Raw genomic sequence first — 15,138 nt, forward strand, 5'->3', positions numbered from 1 at the left:
CTGAGGCAGGAGAATTGCTTGAACCTGAGAAATTGCAGTGGGCTGATATTGCGCCACTGTACTCTAGCCTGGGCGACAGAGACACTGTCTCAAAGAAAAAGAAAATGTGGTATATATATACAATGAAATACTACTCCACCATAAAAAAGAATGAAATCATGTTATTTTCAGCAACATGGATGGAACTAGAGGTTAATATGTGAAATAAGCCAGGTGCAGAAAGACAAATATGGCATGTTCTCACATATGGGAGCTAAAAAAGTTGAACTCATGGAGGTACAGAGTAGAATGGCAGATACCAGAGTCTGGGAAGAGTGTATGTGTGGCAGGTGGGGGGTGGGGCAGACAGGGCAATGAAGAGAGGTTGGTTAATGGGTACACTCATACAGTTAGAAGGAGTAAGATCTAATGTTCGATAGCAGAGTACGGTGACTATAATTAACAACAATATATTATATATTTCAAAACAGCTATAAGAGAGGACTTGAAATGTTCTCAACATATAGAAATAATAAATATTCAAGGTGACAGATACTCCAACTATCCTGACTTGATTATTCTATGCAGTTAACAAAATATCACATGTACACATTTATAAATATGTATAAATATTATGTTATCAGTAAAAAAAACTATTTGAGGTAGAAAAAACTGGGTTTTCTATTTTTACAAATCACTAACAGAAGTTATGTGTTATCTTCTTAAAATAAATGGAATTAAAATTTTTAATTTCTGAAATAATTACAACCTAAATAGTACAGAATTAAAAAGCAATTTTTTTTTGAGACAAAGTATTGCTCTATCACCCAGGCTGGAGTGCAGTGGCATGATCTTGTCTCACTGCACCCCCCACCTCCTGGGTTCAAGCAATTTTCCTGTCTCAGCCTCCCAAGTAGCTGGGATTACAGGCGTCTGACACTACGTCTGGCTAAATTTTGCATTTTTAGTAGAGATGGGATTTCACCGTGTTGGTCAGGCTGGTGTCAAACTCCTGACCTCAAGGGATCCCCCCTGCCTAGGCCTCCCACCAAGTGTTGGGATTACAGGTGTGAGCCACCACGCCCAACCTCAATTTCTTAAACTCTAGAAATTGTTTCCTTTGGTCTAATAAATTCTAAATGCACTAACTCTTTAGGTTACAATATTTTTATAAATGCACTGATTTTGATTTATGGAGACTGCTATGTGAGATTGGAATATGAATAGCACAATGAATTATATATTGTAAAATGGGAACATTAAGCCATTTTTTTCAACATTTACTGAATACCCATTATGTGATTAGCACTGATAGCCATAGAATATGGCTCTGCCATTAACTAAGTAGTAACTATATTCTAAGGGAGACTTTCAAACAACTACAGAGCTAACTCTACTGTAAGACAAAATGTGGATTAACGTATAACAGAAATTTAAGGCAAGTAGGATAACAATACAAGCAAAGGAATGACTACTTTTTATCTGGAGAAGTTGAAAAAGCTTACAGGGAGTATCTGAAACAAGGCTTAAAATGTAAGCAGAATTTTGAGAGTGGAGAGAAAGCAGGCAGGGAAGGAAGGAGGCTTCATGTTGTTATAAATGAACAATCAACAGTGCTGACATAAGAGTGCATCAAAGAATACGATTATGGGAATGGTATGACTGGAGTAAAGAGTACATGAAGTTAGAAAGACTAAGGAATTCTGGCTTCAGTCTATACACTACTCCTTCCAGAAGTGTGTTGCAAACTGAGGGCGGTGGCTCACACCTATAATCCCAGCACTTTGGGAGGCCAAGTCAGGCGGATCAGAAGGCCAGGAGTTCGAAATCAGCCTGGTCAACATAGTGAAACCCTGTCTCTACAAAAAATACAAAAAATTAGCCAGGTGTGGTGGTGGGTGTCTATAATTCCAGCTACCCGGGAGGCTGAGGCAGGAGAATCGCATAAACCCAGGAGACAGACGTTGCAGTGAAACAAGATCGAGCCATTGTACTCCAGCCCAAGTGAGACTCCACCTCAAAAACAAAACAAACAAGAAAAAAACTGTGTTCCATGGAATCTAGCCAAATGCTCCATTAAGTGATCTGGTAATATGAGAAATTCTGTATATTAGAGCCTCCACTGGAAAATATAACACATACCAGCATCAGCATGTTAACGTCTCTGATCTCTGAAAAGCTGTGTTGGGAGACAATTCATGACTTTCTCATGTTTCTGCACATCTTGTGGGTAAAGACACTAACTGCCTTTGTTCTGGACAATCTTCTCAAGGATATCTGTGTATCTTTGGAAGACAGTTGAAACTGCCTTTGCAAAATTATGACTGAGACAGAGTGAAAGAGATCCAACTTAACTGACTCCAACTTGCTTCGAACCTCCAAGCCATCCTTGTTCATTCCTGGTTGTAGGCTGAACTAATTTTAGGAGAAATTTATTTTTTAGTTTATAGTTTAAACAAAGATGGTGACAGCATTTTCCCAAAGCACACTTCCTTCTTGCCTGGGAACTAGACTGTCTTTGTATGACTAACATTAGCCACAAGATGAAAAATTATGGTTTAGGAGTCATGCAGCTGGAGGCTACAAGATTCTGACCCTCCCTAAACTGTTCCTAAGATCAGTGCTTGAGATATTTTGCAGACTCTGCACTTGATGGATCAGCTCACACCACCCAGATCAATAAACTGGCTCATCTGATCTTGTGACTCCTACCCATGAACTGACTCAGCAGCAAGAAGACAGCTCTAACTCCCTATGATTTCACCTCTGACCAATCAGCACTCCTGGTTCACAGGCTTTACCCCACCCACCAAGTTATCTTTAAAAACTCTGCTCCTCGAATGCTTGGGGAGATTGATTTGAGTAATAATAAAACTCTGGTCTCCCGCAGAGCTGGCTCTGTGTGAATTACTTTCTCTATTGAAATTCCTCTGTCTTGATGAATTGGCTCTGTCTAGGCAGTGGGCAAGATGAAACCCTTGGGTGGTTACACAGTCTCCCTCCACAGCAAAGGGGAGGCACACTTACTATCCATTACAGAAAATGTGGGTCCCCAGAACTTGGTGTTCCTCTCCCATAATGCAGCCCATTGGCCCTCTTTGTTGTTTTCTTAAGAGTTGGTGGGCTGGGCGCGGTGGCTCACGCCTGTAATCCCAGCACTTTGGGAGGCTGAGGCAGGCAGATCACCTGAGGTCAGGAGTTCGAGACCAGCCTGAACAATATGGTGAAACTCTATCTTTTTTTAAAAAAAAAAAAAAAAAGAGTTGGTGTGAGTGTAAATTAGTTCAACCATTGTGGAAGACACTGTGGCGATTCCTCAAGGATCTAGAAATAGAAATACTATTTGACCCAGCAATCCCATTACTGGGTATATACCTAAAGGATTATAAATCATTTTATTATAAAGACACATGCACATTTAGGTTTGCTGCGGCACTGTTTACAATAGCAAAGACTTGGAACCAACCCAAAGGTCCATCAATGATAGACTGAATAAAGAAAATGTGGCACATATACACCATGGAATACTATGCAGCCATAAAAAGGACGAGTTCGTGTCCTTTGCAGGGACCTGGATGAAGCTGGAAACCATCATTCTCAGCAAACTGACACAAGAACAGAAAACCGGCCGGGTGCGGTGGCTCAAGCCTGTAATCCCAGCACCTTGGGAGGCCGAGTTGGTGGATCACGAGGTCAAGAGATCGAGACCATCCTGGTCAGCATGGTGAAACCCCGTCTCTACTAAAAATACAAAAAGTTAGCTGGGCATGGTGGTGTGTGCCTGTAATCCCAGCTACTCAGGAGGCTGAGGCAGGAGAATGGCCTGAACCCAGGAGGCGGAGGTTGCGGTGAGCCAAGATCGCGCCCTTGCACTCCAGCCGGGGTAACAAGAGTGAAACTCCATCTCAAAAAAAAAAAAAAGAACAGAAAACCAAACACTGCATGCTCTCACTCATAAGTGGGTATTGAACAATGAGAACACATGGACACAGGGAGGGGAACATCACACACTGGAGCCTGTTGAGGGGTGGGGGGCTAGGGGAGGGATAGCAGAGGGTGGGGAGATTGGGGAGGGATAACATTAGGAGAAATACCTAATGTAGGTGATGGCGATGGACGCAGCAAAACACCATGGCATGTGTATACCTATGTAATAATCTTCCACAATCTGCACATGTACCCCAGAACTTAAAGTATAATAAAATAAAAAGAGTTGGGGTCTTGCTCTGCTGCTCAGGCTAGAGTGCAGAGGCATGATCACAACTCACTGCAGCCTCAAACTCCTGATCTCAAGCAATCCTCCTGCCCCAGCCTTCTAAGTAGCTGACCATTGACCTTCTTTGGATTACCCTATGGGAAGTGGGGCTTGGGAAACCTATGTAAGAAAATGCTGACACTATGGCTACTTATTGTGAGTAGTAAAGTCCTTTAACTTGAGCCAGGCATGGTGGCGAAAGCCTGTAATCCCAGCTACTCAGGGGGTTAAGGAGGGAGGATTACTTGAGCCCAGGAGTTCAAGACTAGCTTGGGAAACATAGCAAGACCTAATCTCAAAAATAAACAGCAAAAAGTCCTTTGGTGGACTCTGACTCAGGAGTGTCATATTTTCTGCCAGCATCCCTGAAACTGTAGCAGACTAACATGTTAGTTTGCAAGTAGGGTAAGAACTTAGCCTTTTCCTAGTTCTTGAACCCTGAAGTAAAAAGAAAGCTTAATTTTGTTTAAACTAGGGTTTCCCAAATTTATATTTTTCCAAGAATTCTTATTAATACCATGTAGCAAAACTCTGGGAAATGTTATAGCAGGCAATATGGAGACAGCGCTAAATGGAAGCTAAGTAGAACAGTTAAAAGGCTACTTACTACATTAGCTTGAATGAGAGATAAATGTGGGCCTCAGAATATAAAGGGGGTATGACTATGACATATGTTGTACAAGAAGATGAAGATGACAAAGAAGTGTCGCTAATAATGCAGAACACAAGATGAGGTTTGGGTGAAAGCGGAAGAGATAGGAGTTTAATGTGGGACATAATAAATTTTTAGATTGGGAAGTCATTCATATGAAGATGTATATCAAGACATTATATCTAGCTTTTTAATTTAATGTTTTATACAATTGAGTAAAATATGTTCAAATACATGAGGTAGACACATTTATAAACAAAGACAAAATTGAATCTATGTTCTTAAGTATTTATATGCAAGGGGGAAGAACTAGTATCGAGACTGAAGTTAAAAACAGGTCAGGTGCAGTGGCTCACACTTGTAATCCCAGCACTTTGGGAGGCTGAGGCAGGTGGATCACCTGAGGTCAGGAATTCAAGACCAGGCTGGCCAACATGGCAAAACCCCACCTCTACTCAAAATACAAAAATTAGCCGGGCATGGTGACGGGCACCTGTAATTCCAGCTATTCAGGAGGCTGAGGCAGGAGAATCACTTGAACCCGGGAGGGAGAGGCTGCAGTGAGCTGAGATCAAGCCACTGCTCTCCAGCCTGGGCAACAGAGTGAGACTCTGTCTCAAAAAAATTAAATTAAATTAAAATTTAAAAAATTAGCCAGGTGTGGTGGCAGGCACCTGTAATCCCAGCTACTTGGGAGGCAGGAAAATTGCTTGAACCTGGGAGGCAGAGGTTGCAGTAAGCCGAGATTGTGCCACTGCACTCCAGCCTGGGCAACAGAGTGAGACTCTGTCGCAAAAACCAACAAACAAAAATAGTTGTGACAGGTCATGATTGACAGGGCAGGTGAGTATGGGATCTAGGGCACAGGAAAAAGGTTCAGTTCCAAACAAGAAAAGATCTACTTTTCTACTAAGACTAGATGTAAGGGAACAAAAATATCAACTCAAGATGGACCAGAGACTTAACTCTAATACCTGAAATCATAAAAATTCTAGAAGATAACATTGTAAAAATCTTTTTTTTTTTTTTGAGACTGAGTCTTGCTCTATCACCTAGGCTGGAGTGCAGTGGTGAGATCCTGGCTCACTGCAACCTCCACCTCCTGGATTCAAGTGATTCTCACGCCTGAGCCTCCCGAGTAGCTAGGATTACAGGCACCCGCCACCACACCTGGCTAACTTTTCTATTTTAGTAGAGATGGGGCCAGGATGGTCTTGAACTCCTGACTTCAAGTGATCCAACTGCCTCAGCCTCCTAAAGTGCTGGGATTATAGGCGGAAGCCACCGTACCCAGCTGAAAAACTCTTCTAAACATTGGCTTAGGCAAAGAATTCATGGCTAAGACCCCAAGAGCAAATGCAACAAAAATAAAAATTTTTTAAATTGGACCTAATTAAACTAAAAAGCTTCTGCACAGTGAAAGGAATAATCTGCAGAGTAAGCCAACAACCTACAGAGTAAAAAAAAATATTTGGCTGGGCGCGATGGCTCACACCTGTAATCCCGGCACTTTGGGAGGCCAAGGTGGGTGAATCACAAGGTCAGGAGATCGAGACCATCCTGGCCAACACAGTGAAACCTCATCTCTACTGAAAGAAAAAGATTAGCCAGGCATGGTGGCACAGGCCTATAGTCCCAGCTCCTCGGGAGGCTGAGGCAGGAGAATCGCTTGAACTCAGGAGGCAGAGGTTGAAGTGAGCCAAGATCGAGCCATTTGCACACCAGCCTGAGTGACAAAGTGAGACTGTGTCTTAAAAAAAAATTTGCAGGCCGGGCGCGATGGCTCACGCCTGTAATCCCAGCACTTTGGGAGGCTGAGGCGGGTGGATCACGAGGTCGAGAAATTGAGACCATCCTGGTCAACATGGTGAAATCCCGTCTCTACTAAAAATACAAAAAAAAAATTAGCTGGGCACAGTGGCGCGTGCCTGTAATCCCAGCTACTCAGGAGGCTGAGGCAGCAGAATTGCCTGAACCCAGGAGGCAGAGGTTGTGGTGAGCCAAGATCGCACCATTGCACTCCAGCCTAGATAACAAGAGCAAAACTCCGTCTCAAAAAAAAAAAAAAAAATTTGCAAACTGTGCTTCTGACAGAGGACTAATATCCAGAATCTACAAAGAACTCAAATCAGCAAGAGAAAAACAATCCCATCAAAAAGTGGGTAATGGACAAGAATAGACATTTCTCAAAAGAGGATAAATGGCCAACATCACTAATTATCAGGGAAATTCAAATCAAAACCACAATGAGATACTACTTTATGCCTGCAGGAATGGCCACAATTAAAGTAAAAAACAATAGATGTTGGTGTGGACGTAGTGAAAAGGGAACACTTTTAACACTGCTGGTGGGAATGTAAACTAGTACAACCACTATGGAAAACAGTATGGAAATTCTTTAAAGAACTCAAAGTAGAACTACTATTAGACCCAGCAATCCCACTGCTGGGTATCTACTCAAAGGAAAAGAAGTCATTATATGAAAAAGACACATATGCACACATATTTATAGCAGCACGATTCACAATAGCAAAGATACTGAACCAACCTAATTGTCGATCAACCAACGAGTGGATAAAGAAAATGTGGTATAGATAAACCATGAAATTCTACTCAGTCATAAAAAGGAATGAAATAATGTATTTTGAAGCAATTTAGATGGGGGGATATTCTAAGTGAAGTAACTTAGAATATGAAATATTGTTATGTTCTCATATATGACTAGGAGCTAAACTATGAGGATGCAAAGGCATAAGACTGATATAATGGACTTTGTGGGGGAAAGAGAGGGGAGTGAAGGATTAAAGACTACATATTTGGGTACAGTGTATGCTGCTTGGGTGATGGGGGCACCAAAATCTCAGAAATCGCCACTAAAGAACTTACCCATGTAACCAAAAACCACCTGTTGCTCCAAAATTATTGATATAAAAATAAAAATTTTAAAAAGAGGTAAGGGAATAAAGATAGGAACCTGGCTGTACTAAGGACTTCAATATCACATAATGCTGGGACTCATGCTGTGATTTCAAAATTTCCTTAATAAATCATATACTTAAAATGGCTAAAATGACTGTTTTATGTATTTTACTACAATAAAAATACGTTATTTGATTACTATCCAATTTTCATATTCTAGTAAGTTAGCACTGATAACTACATTTTATGGTTAGCTTGAGTTTAGCTTTTAATTTGCTACTCTAGATCTTACATAAGAGCAATCCTGTTTAATGTCTTAGAGCCACTGAAAATAATGTATTCTACTTTGACTGTATTTTACCTATTTTTACATAGCAGAATAAACCAAAGATCTTACCATCTGAAATACATCAGAGCCTTCATCAAAATCCACCATGGCAAAAAATATCCTGTTGGTGAATGCACTGGAGTATCGCCAGGAGTTTGCCAGGATCTGGAATTCTTCATCAGCTTGCCTGGATGCAATGAGATTTGTGAAGACAACATATAAAACACTTTTGGAAAGCAATCTCATTTATCACCAGTAAAACAAGTCCAAGCAAGCAATAGAAGTTTTTCCAATGGGAGAGATAATAAAAAACACTGACAGGTCAGATTGTGCTGTCAGGGTTAAGACAAACCTTGTTTTGGCATAAGAGAAGCCTTATCCTAAGTTAGAGATTTCACCAGAAGTAATAATTACCTGACTCCATTTCATACTTTGTGCCTGTTTCTTATCCCAAAACTCTTTCAACAATCATTGGAAATACACAGCTAACTGTCTCTACAATAACTTTCAATACCCTACATTACTTCTAAGACTTCAAAGACGTGGTAGCAGTATATTCAGTAAAGAAAGTAGAAATACAGTATTAATCCATTTTTTTAAATCTGAAGTACAAATGCTATGTGTACAAATAACATAATCAGATAAGTTATTAGGATGAAAGATAAGAAGACTCTAGGAGCCGGGCACGGTGGCTCACAAGGTCAAGAGATCGAGACCATCCTGGTCAACATAGTGAAACCCCGTCTCTACTAAAAATACAAAAAATTAGCTGGGTGGCGCGTCCCTGTAATCCCAGCTACTCAGGAGGCTGAGGCAGGAGAATTGCTTAAACCCAGGAGACGGAGGTTGTGGTGAGCCGAGATCGCGCCATTGCACTCCAGCCTGGGTAACAAGAGCGAAACTCCGTCTCAAAAAAAAAAAGAAGACTAGGAATTGAAATTAATTGAGGCCAGCTCGCGCCTCAATTAATTTCAAAGTGCTAATCCCAGCACTTTGGAATGCAGAGGCAGGTAGATCACCTGAGGTAAGGAGTTCAAGACCAGCCTGGCCAACATGGCAAAACCCCATCTCTATTAAAAATACAAAAATTAGCCAGGTATGGTGGTGCACACCTGTAATCCCAGCTACTCAGGAGGTTGAGGCAGGAGAATTATTGAACCCAGTAGGCGGAGGTTGCAGTGAGCCGAGATCAAGCCACTGCACTCCAGCCTGGGCAACAGAGAAAGACTCCATCTCAAAAACAACAACAATAAACCAAGTTAATTGAAACCTCAAGTCATCTTTGAATTTTTCCATATCTCCCATATGCTTTCAGTTTTCAAGATCTGTCAATTCTCATTTGTGATCAACTTTTCACTCCATACCGTCCTATTTTTACTGCTATCATTTAAGGTCAGATATTTGTTATCTAACAGTAGGATATTAAAAAGTATTGACTCTGGTTTCTCCGCCTCCAGTCCTTTTTTTTGAGATGGAGTCTTACTCTGTCACCCAGGCTGGAGTGCAGTACTGCCATCTCAGCTCACTGCAAACTCCGTCTCCTGGGTTCAAGCAATTCTCCTGCCTCAGCCTCCCAAGTAGCTGGGATTACAGGCGGCTACCACCACTCCTGGCTAATTTTGTATTTTCAGTAGAGACAAGGTTTCACCATGTTAGTCGGGCTGGTCTTGAACACCTGACCTCAGGTGATCTGCCTGCTTTGGCCTCACGAAATGCTGGGATTATAGGTGTGAGCCACCATGCCTGGCCCTCCTCCAGTCCTTCTTACACTCCAATATACATCCATCTTCCTAAATTACTACTTTCCTGAAACACTTCTCAGAAATCACTGTTACATTCTTATTACCTTCAGAGTCTCTAATCTCTTTCACTAGTTATTGAAGCTTCTTTATCACATAGCTCCAAATAATGCACCTAATTTTTATCTAACCTTATTACTAATCAATCTCAAACAGAACCCTTTATTCCCAGTATTTTATTTACTCCTATCCTTCTACCATTGTGTACATCACGCTTGTAACCAGAATATCCTGACCGTATCAACACTTGACCCATTTGTCTAGCCCTAGCACAAGTCTTATTTCCTCCATTAGGCCAATCCTAATCACTCTTATTAACTTTCTTTATGGAAATTTTATAGGATTTATTATACATACAGTTGATCTAGTAATCACAAATTGCCTCATATTGCCATCTAAATTTTCATAGGTGTAACTCATTTCCTTAACCAGATGATAAGGATAGGACATCTATTTTACAATTCTCATCCCAAGAGCACCACAAATATAGTATTATTCACATTGCTGTTGCTTAATTTTTATTTGTTGAATGAGTGTAGAAAAATTTGGGTTAATATTAAATTTGGTCTTACAGAAAGTAAGATGCTGGCTGGGCCCAGTGGCTCATGCCTATAATCCCAGCACTTTGGGAGGCCGAGGTGGGCAGATCACATGAGGTCAGGAGTTTGAGACTAGCCTGGCAAACATGGTGAAACCCTGTCTCTACTAAAAATACAAAAATTAGGCTGGGCACAGTGGCTCATGTCTGTAATCACAGCACTTTGGGAGGTCGAGGCAGGTGGATCACGATGTCAGGAATTCAAGACCAGCCTGGCCAAGATGGTAAAACCCCGTCTCTACTAAAAATACAAAAATTAGCCGGGCATGGTGGTTCACGCCTGTAATCTCAGCTACTCAGGAGGCTGAGACAGGCAATTGCTTGAACCTGGGAAGCAAAGGTTGCAGTGAGCTGATATAGTGCTACTGCACTGCAGCCTGGGTGACAGAGTGAGACTCTGTCTCAAAACAAATCAAAACAAAAATTAGCCAGGCTTGGTGGCGGGTGCCTGTAATTCTAGCTACTTGGGAGGCTGAGGCAGGAGAATCGCTTGAACCTGGGGGTGGAGGTTGCAGTGAGCTGAGATCGCACCACTTCACTCCAGCCTGGGCGAAAGAGCGAGACTCTGCCTAAAAAAAAAAAAAAAAGAAGTCAGTAATAGGTTAGTAAGAATTCCATTAATTTACATTTAATAGACAATTTAAAGGAGTCTGTGTTTGTTCCCCACTATTTTTGTATACTCTTGATTGCTACTGAGTGAACTGACTGAATCAGAATTCTAGATTTCAAGTTTATTCATAGTTATTACTTATGATTCCTTTTTCTTCTTCTATTTATTTAATTTATATTCAGCATATACTCCAAAAAATAAGCACTATAGAACCAAATATCTTGACTATACCCTAGCTCCAGAGAGAAAATCGTTAGTTATCAATGCTGGGTGCGGTGGCTCACGCCTGTAATCCTAACACTTTGGGAGGCCGAGGCAGGTGGATCACCTGAGGTCAGGAGCTCAAGACTAGCCTGGCCAACAAGGAGAAACCCTGTCTCTACTAAAAATACAAAAATTAGCCATGTGTAATGGTGCACACCTGTAATCCCAACTACTCAGGAGGCTGTGGAGGGAGAATCACTTGAACCCGGAAGGTGGAGGTTGCAGTGAGCCCTGATCACACTACTGCACTCCAACCTACACAACGAGAGTGAGACTACCTCTCAAAAAAAATTTTAAAAATAAATAAATAAATAGAAAAGTTATCAAGGTTTGGGGTAGCAGAACACACCATTCTGAAACAAGCTGTCTATTCCTTTGCATGTATCAGGCTGTCAGAATCTGGAGCACCTCCTAGTTTTTACTAATTTCTCATACAGTAGTTTGGTCACTTTTTCTTTCCTTTTTTTTTTCTGCCCCCTCCCCTCAGTCATTTCATTTAAAGTTAATTACCTGATCAGATACACTGATCTAAAAATATAAGTAAAAGGACATTAAAAGGCAAAAACTATTTTATTTATTTTTTAATTTCTGAGCACACATTTTCCTGAATGCTATTTTATTTTTTAGTATCCACCATTTTGAATTGTTCATGGTGTTTTTATTTAAAATAAATATAGGGGAACGATCCAAGATGGCCGATCGCTAACAACCCGGGATTGCAGCTCTCAGGGAAGGCGCGGAGAACTAGAGGACGCCACAACTTTGAGACAAATTCTGGTCACTCACGGAGCAGAAGATCCCCCAGTGGAGGAAACACATGGGTGGCCAGCGCAACTCTCTTGGCCGGCGCAGCTGTTCCGCCGGCACCTCGGCAAGGCAGCTCTTGGAGCAGAGTAAACAGGTTCGGAGGACCCGCACGGGTCCCCAGCAGGACACCAGAGCCCGGCGCAGCAGCTGTGAAAGCACCTTGGCGCGGCAGCGCTAGGCGCAGAGCAAACGGGACCGGTTCCCCTTCTGACCGAGGTTTGGAGCCCCAGGAAAGCAGAGTCACCTACTATGGACACAAGAAGGAAGCCAGACAGGAGAATCCTCGGCAGAAAAGCACCATCAGTTTTAACGCCGCTGCTCTGGCCCTGGGAACTAACAACCTGGACATCCACTCAAGAGACCTAATCTGAAAGTTGGTAATTTCAAAGACGACAGGAGGATAAATTTACAATGACGGGAAGAAAACAGCCTAAAAAAGCTGAGAATACTCAAAGTCAGAACGCCTCTCCCTCTAAAGATGATCACAGTTCCACATCAACAATGGAACAAGGCTTGATAGAGAACGAGCGCATCCTGATGACAGAATCACTCTTCAAGGAATGGATAATAACAAACTTTGGTGAGTTAAAAGAACATGTTGTAGCCCAAAGTAAAGAAACTAGGAACTTTGAAAAAAGGTTTGATGAAATCCTATTGAGAATAGACAACTTAGAGAGGAGTATGAGTGAATTAATGGAACTGAAGAATACAATACAGGAACTCCGAGAAGTATGCACAGGTTTAAACACTCGAATTGTTCAAGCAGAAGAAAGGATATCAGAGGTAGAAGTCCAACTTAATGAAATAAAACGTGAAGAAAAGATTAGAGAAAAAAGGATAAAAAGGAATGAGCAAAGTCTCCAAGAAATGTGGGACTATGTGAAAAGACCAAATTTACATTTGATACGTGCACCTGAATGCGAAGGAGAGAATGAATCCAAGCTGGAAAATACTCTTCAGGATATTATTCAGGAAAATTTTCCTAAACTAGCAAAGCAGGTCAACATTCAACCCCAGGTAATACAGAGAACACCACAAAGATATTCCTCAAGAAGAGCAACCCCAAGGCACATAATCGTTAGATCCACCAGGGTTGAAACAAAGGAGAAAATACTAAGGGCAGCCAGAGAGAGAGGTCAGGTTACCCACAAAGGCAAGCCTATCAGACTTACAGCATATCTCTCAGCAGAAACTCTGCAAGCCAGAAGAGAGTGGGGGCCAATATTCAACATCCTCAAAGAACAGAACCTTCAGCCCAGAATTTCATATCCAGCCAAACTAAGCTTCACAACTGAAGGAAAAATAAAATCTTTTATGAACAAGCAAGAACTCAGAGATTTTATTACCACCAGGCCTGCTTTACAAGAGCTACTGAAAGAAGCATTACACACAGAAAGAAACAACCAGTATTACCCTTTCTAAAAATACACCAAAAAGTAAAGAGCACCAACATAAAGAAGAATTTACACCAACGAATGGATAAAACAGCCGGTCAACATCAAATGGCAGTAACCCTAAATTTAAATTGACTAAATCCCCCAATCAAAAGACACAGCCAAAACCCAATGGCATGTTACATCCAGACCTGTTTCACATGCAAGGATACACAAAGACTCAAAACAAAGGGATGGAGAAAGATTTACCAACCAAATGGAGAGCAAAAATAAATAATAAATAAATAAAAAGCAGGAGTTGAAATTCTCATATCGGATAAAATAGATTTTAAAGCAACAAAGATATAGAGGTAAAAGGATCAATGCAACAACAAGAGCTAACGATCCTAACACCCAGATACGAGACTTAGATTCAATGAGACAGAAAATTAATAAGGATATCAAGGACTCGAACTCAGATCCAGAACAAGTAAACTTAATTAATATTTATAGAGCTCTCCACTTCAAACACACAAAATATACATTCTTGTCAATACCACATCACACCTACCAATAAGTTTAAATGAAACATTGATTGGCCATTATTAATACCCAATTTTTTTCAAAATAAAGCAATATTTCCATTTACTCTTCCTCTTTCTCTTCCTCTTTCTTCCTCTCCTTTACTTATTTTTTTTGTCTTTCCTTCTCTCAAAAAAAAAAATCAACTTGTAAACCTCTAGATCCAGGTCGGCAATGTCTCTCTCATTGCTTGATTTCCTTCCTTCCCTTCCCTTCCTCCCTCCCTCCCTCCCCACTTCCTCCCTTCCTTCCTCCCTACCGTCCTTCTTCCCGCCCTTCCTGCCTTCCTCCCCCCACCAAAAAAAATAAATAAAAAAAATAAAAATAGCAATCTGTACTCCTCGGATAATTCGGAAACAACAAGATAAAATCAATAAACCACTGTTTAATGAAAACATCAGCAAGATTAGTCTCCACCTTCAAGGTTACAATCACTACAAAACAACTGGGAAATTAGAAACATTCCTCGATCATGGATCTTTGGGATCAAAAAAAATAATGTAACCATCACCTTACGTATTTATTATTTTTTTGGTGGTGAGAGCATTTAAAATGTTATTAGCAATTTCAAAATCTACAATACATTAACTATGGCCACCATGCTGTATAATACATCACCAGAACTTATTCCTCTCATCTAACTAAAACTTTATACACTTCCCCCCTTCCCCCTATGTCCTCTCCCGAGCCTCTCAAAACCACCATTCTACTCTGCTTCTAGGAGTTCAACTTTTTTAGATTTCACATGAGATCACATGCATCTTTGTTTTTTGTTTGTTTGTTTTTGAGACAGGCTCTTGCTCTGTCACTCAGGCTGCAGTGCAGTGGGATGATTATAGCTCTCTATAGCTTCAACCTCCAGGGGACTAGTGATCCTCCCACCTCAGCCTCTGGAGTAGCTGGGACTAAAGGCACACCACCATACCCAGCTAATTTTGTTTATTTTTATAGATACAAAGTCTCACTATGTTG

The 15,138-nt window shown here is 41.1% G+C and overlaps 1 protein-coding gene across 2 annotated transcripts in view; it reads right to left on the reverse strand.

The window, feature by feature from the left end:
- Positions 1–15,138, reverse strand: part of MAGT1 (magnesium transporter 1) — an 83,610-nt gene that overhangs the window by 35,219 nt on the left and 33,253 nt on the right. For both annotated transcript variants that reach the window (XM_078363605.1, XM_008989524.5), the window contains exon 3: positions 8,203–8,320. In XM_078363605.1, coding sequence (XP_078219731.1) covers positions 8,203–8,320 — 118 coding nt within the window. The remainder of the gene's footprint in view (positions 1–8,202; positions 8,321–15,138) is intronic.

Source organism: Callithrix jacchus, chromosome X, assembly GCF_049354715.1.
Source record: "Callithrix jacchus isolate 240 chromosome X, calJac240_pri, whole genome shotgun sequence".
Classification (NCBI taxonomy): domain Eukaryota; kingdom Metazoa; phylum Chordata; class Mammalia; order Primates; family Cebidae; genus Callithrix; species Callithrix jacchus.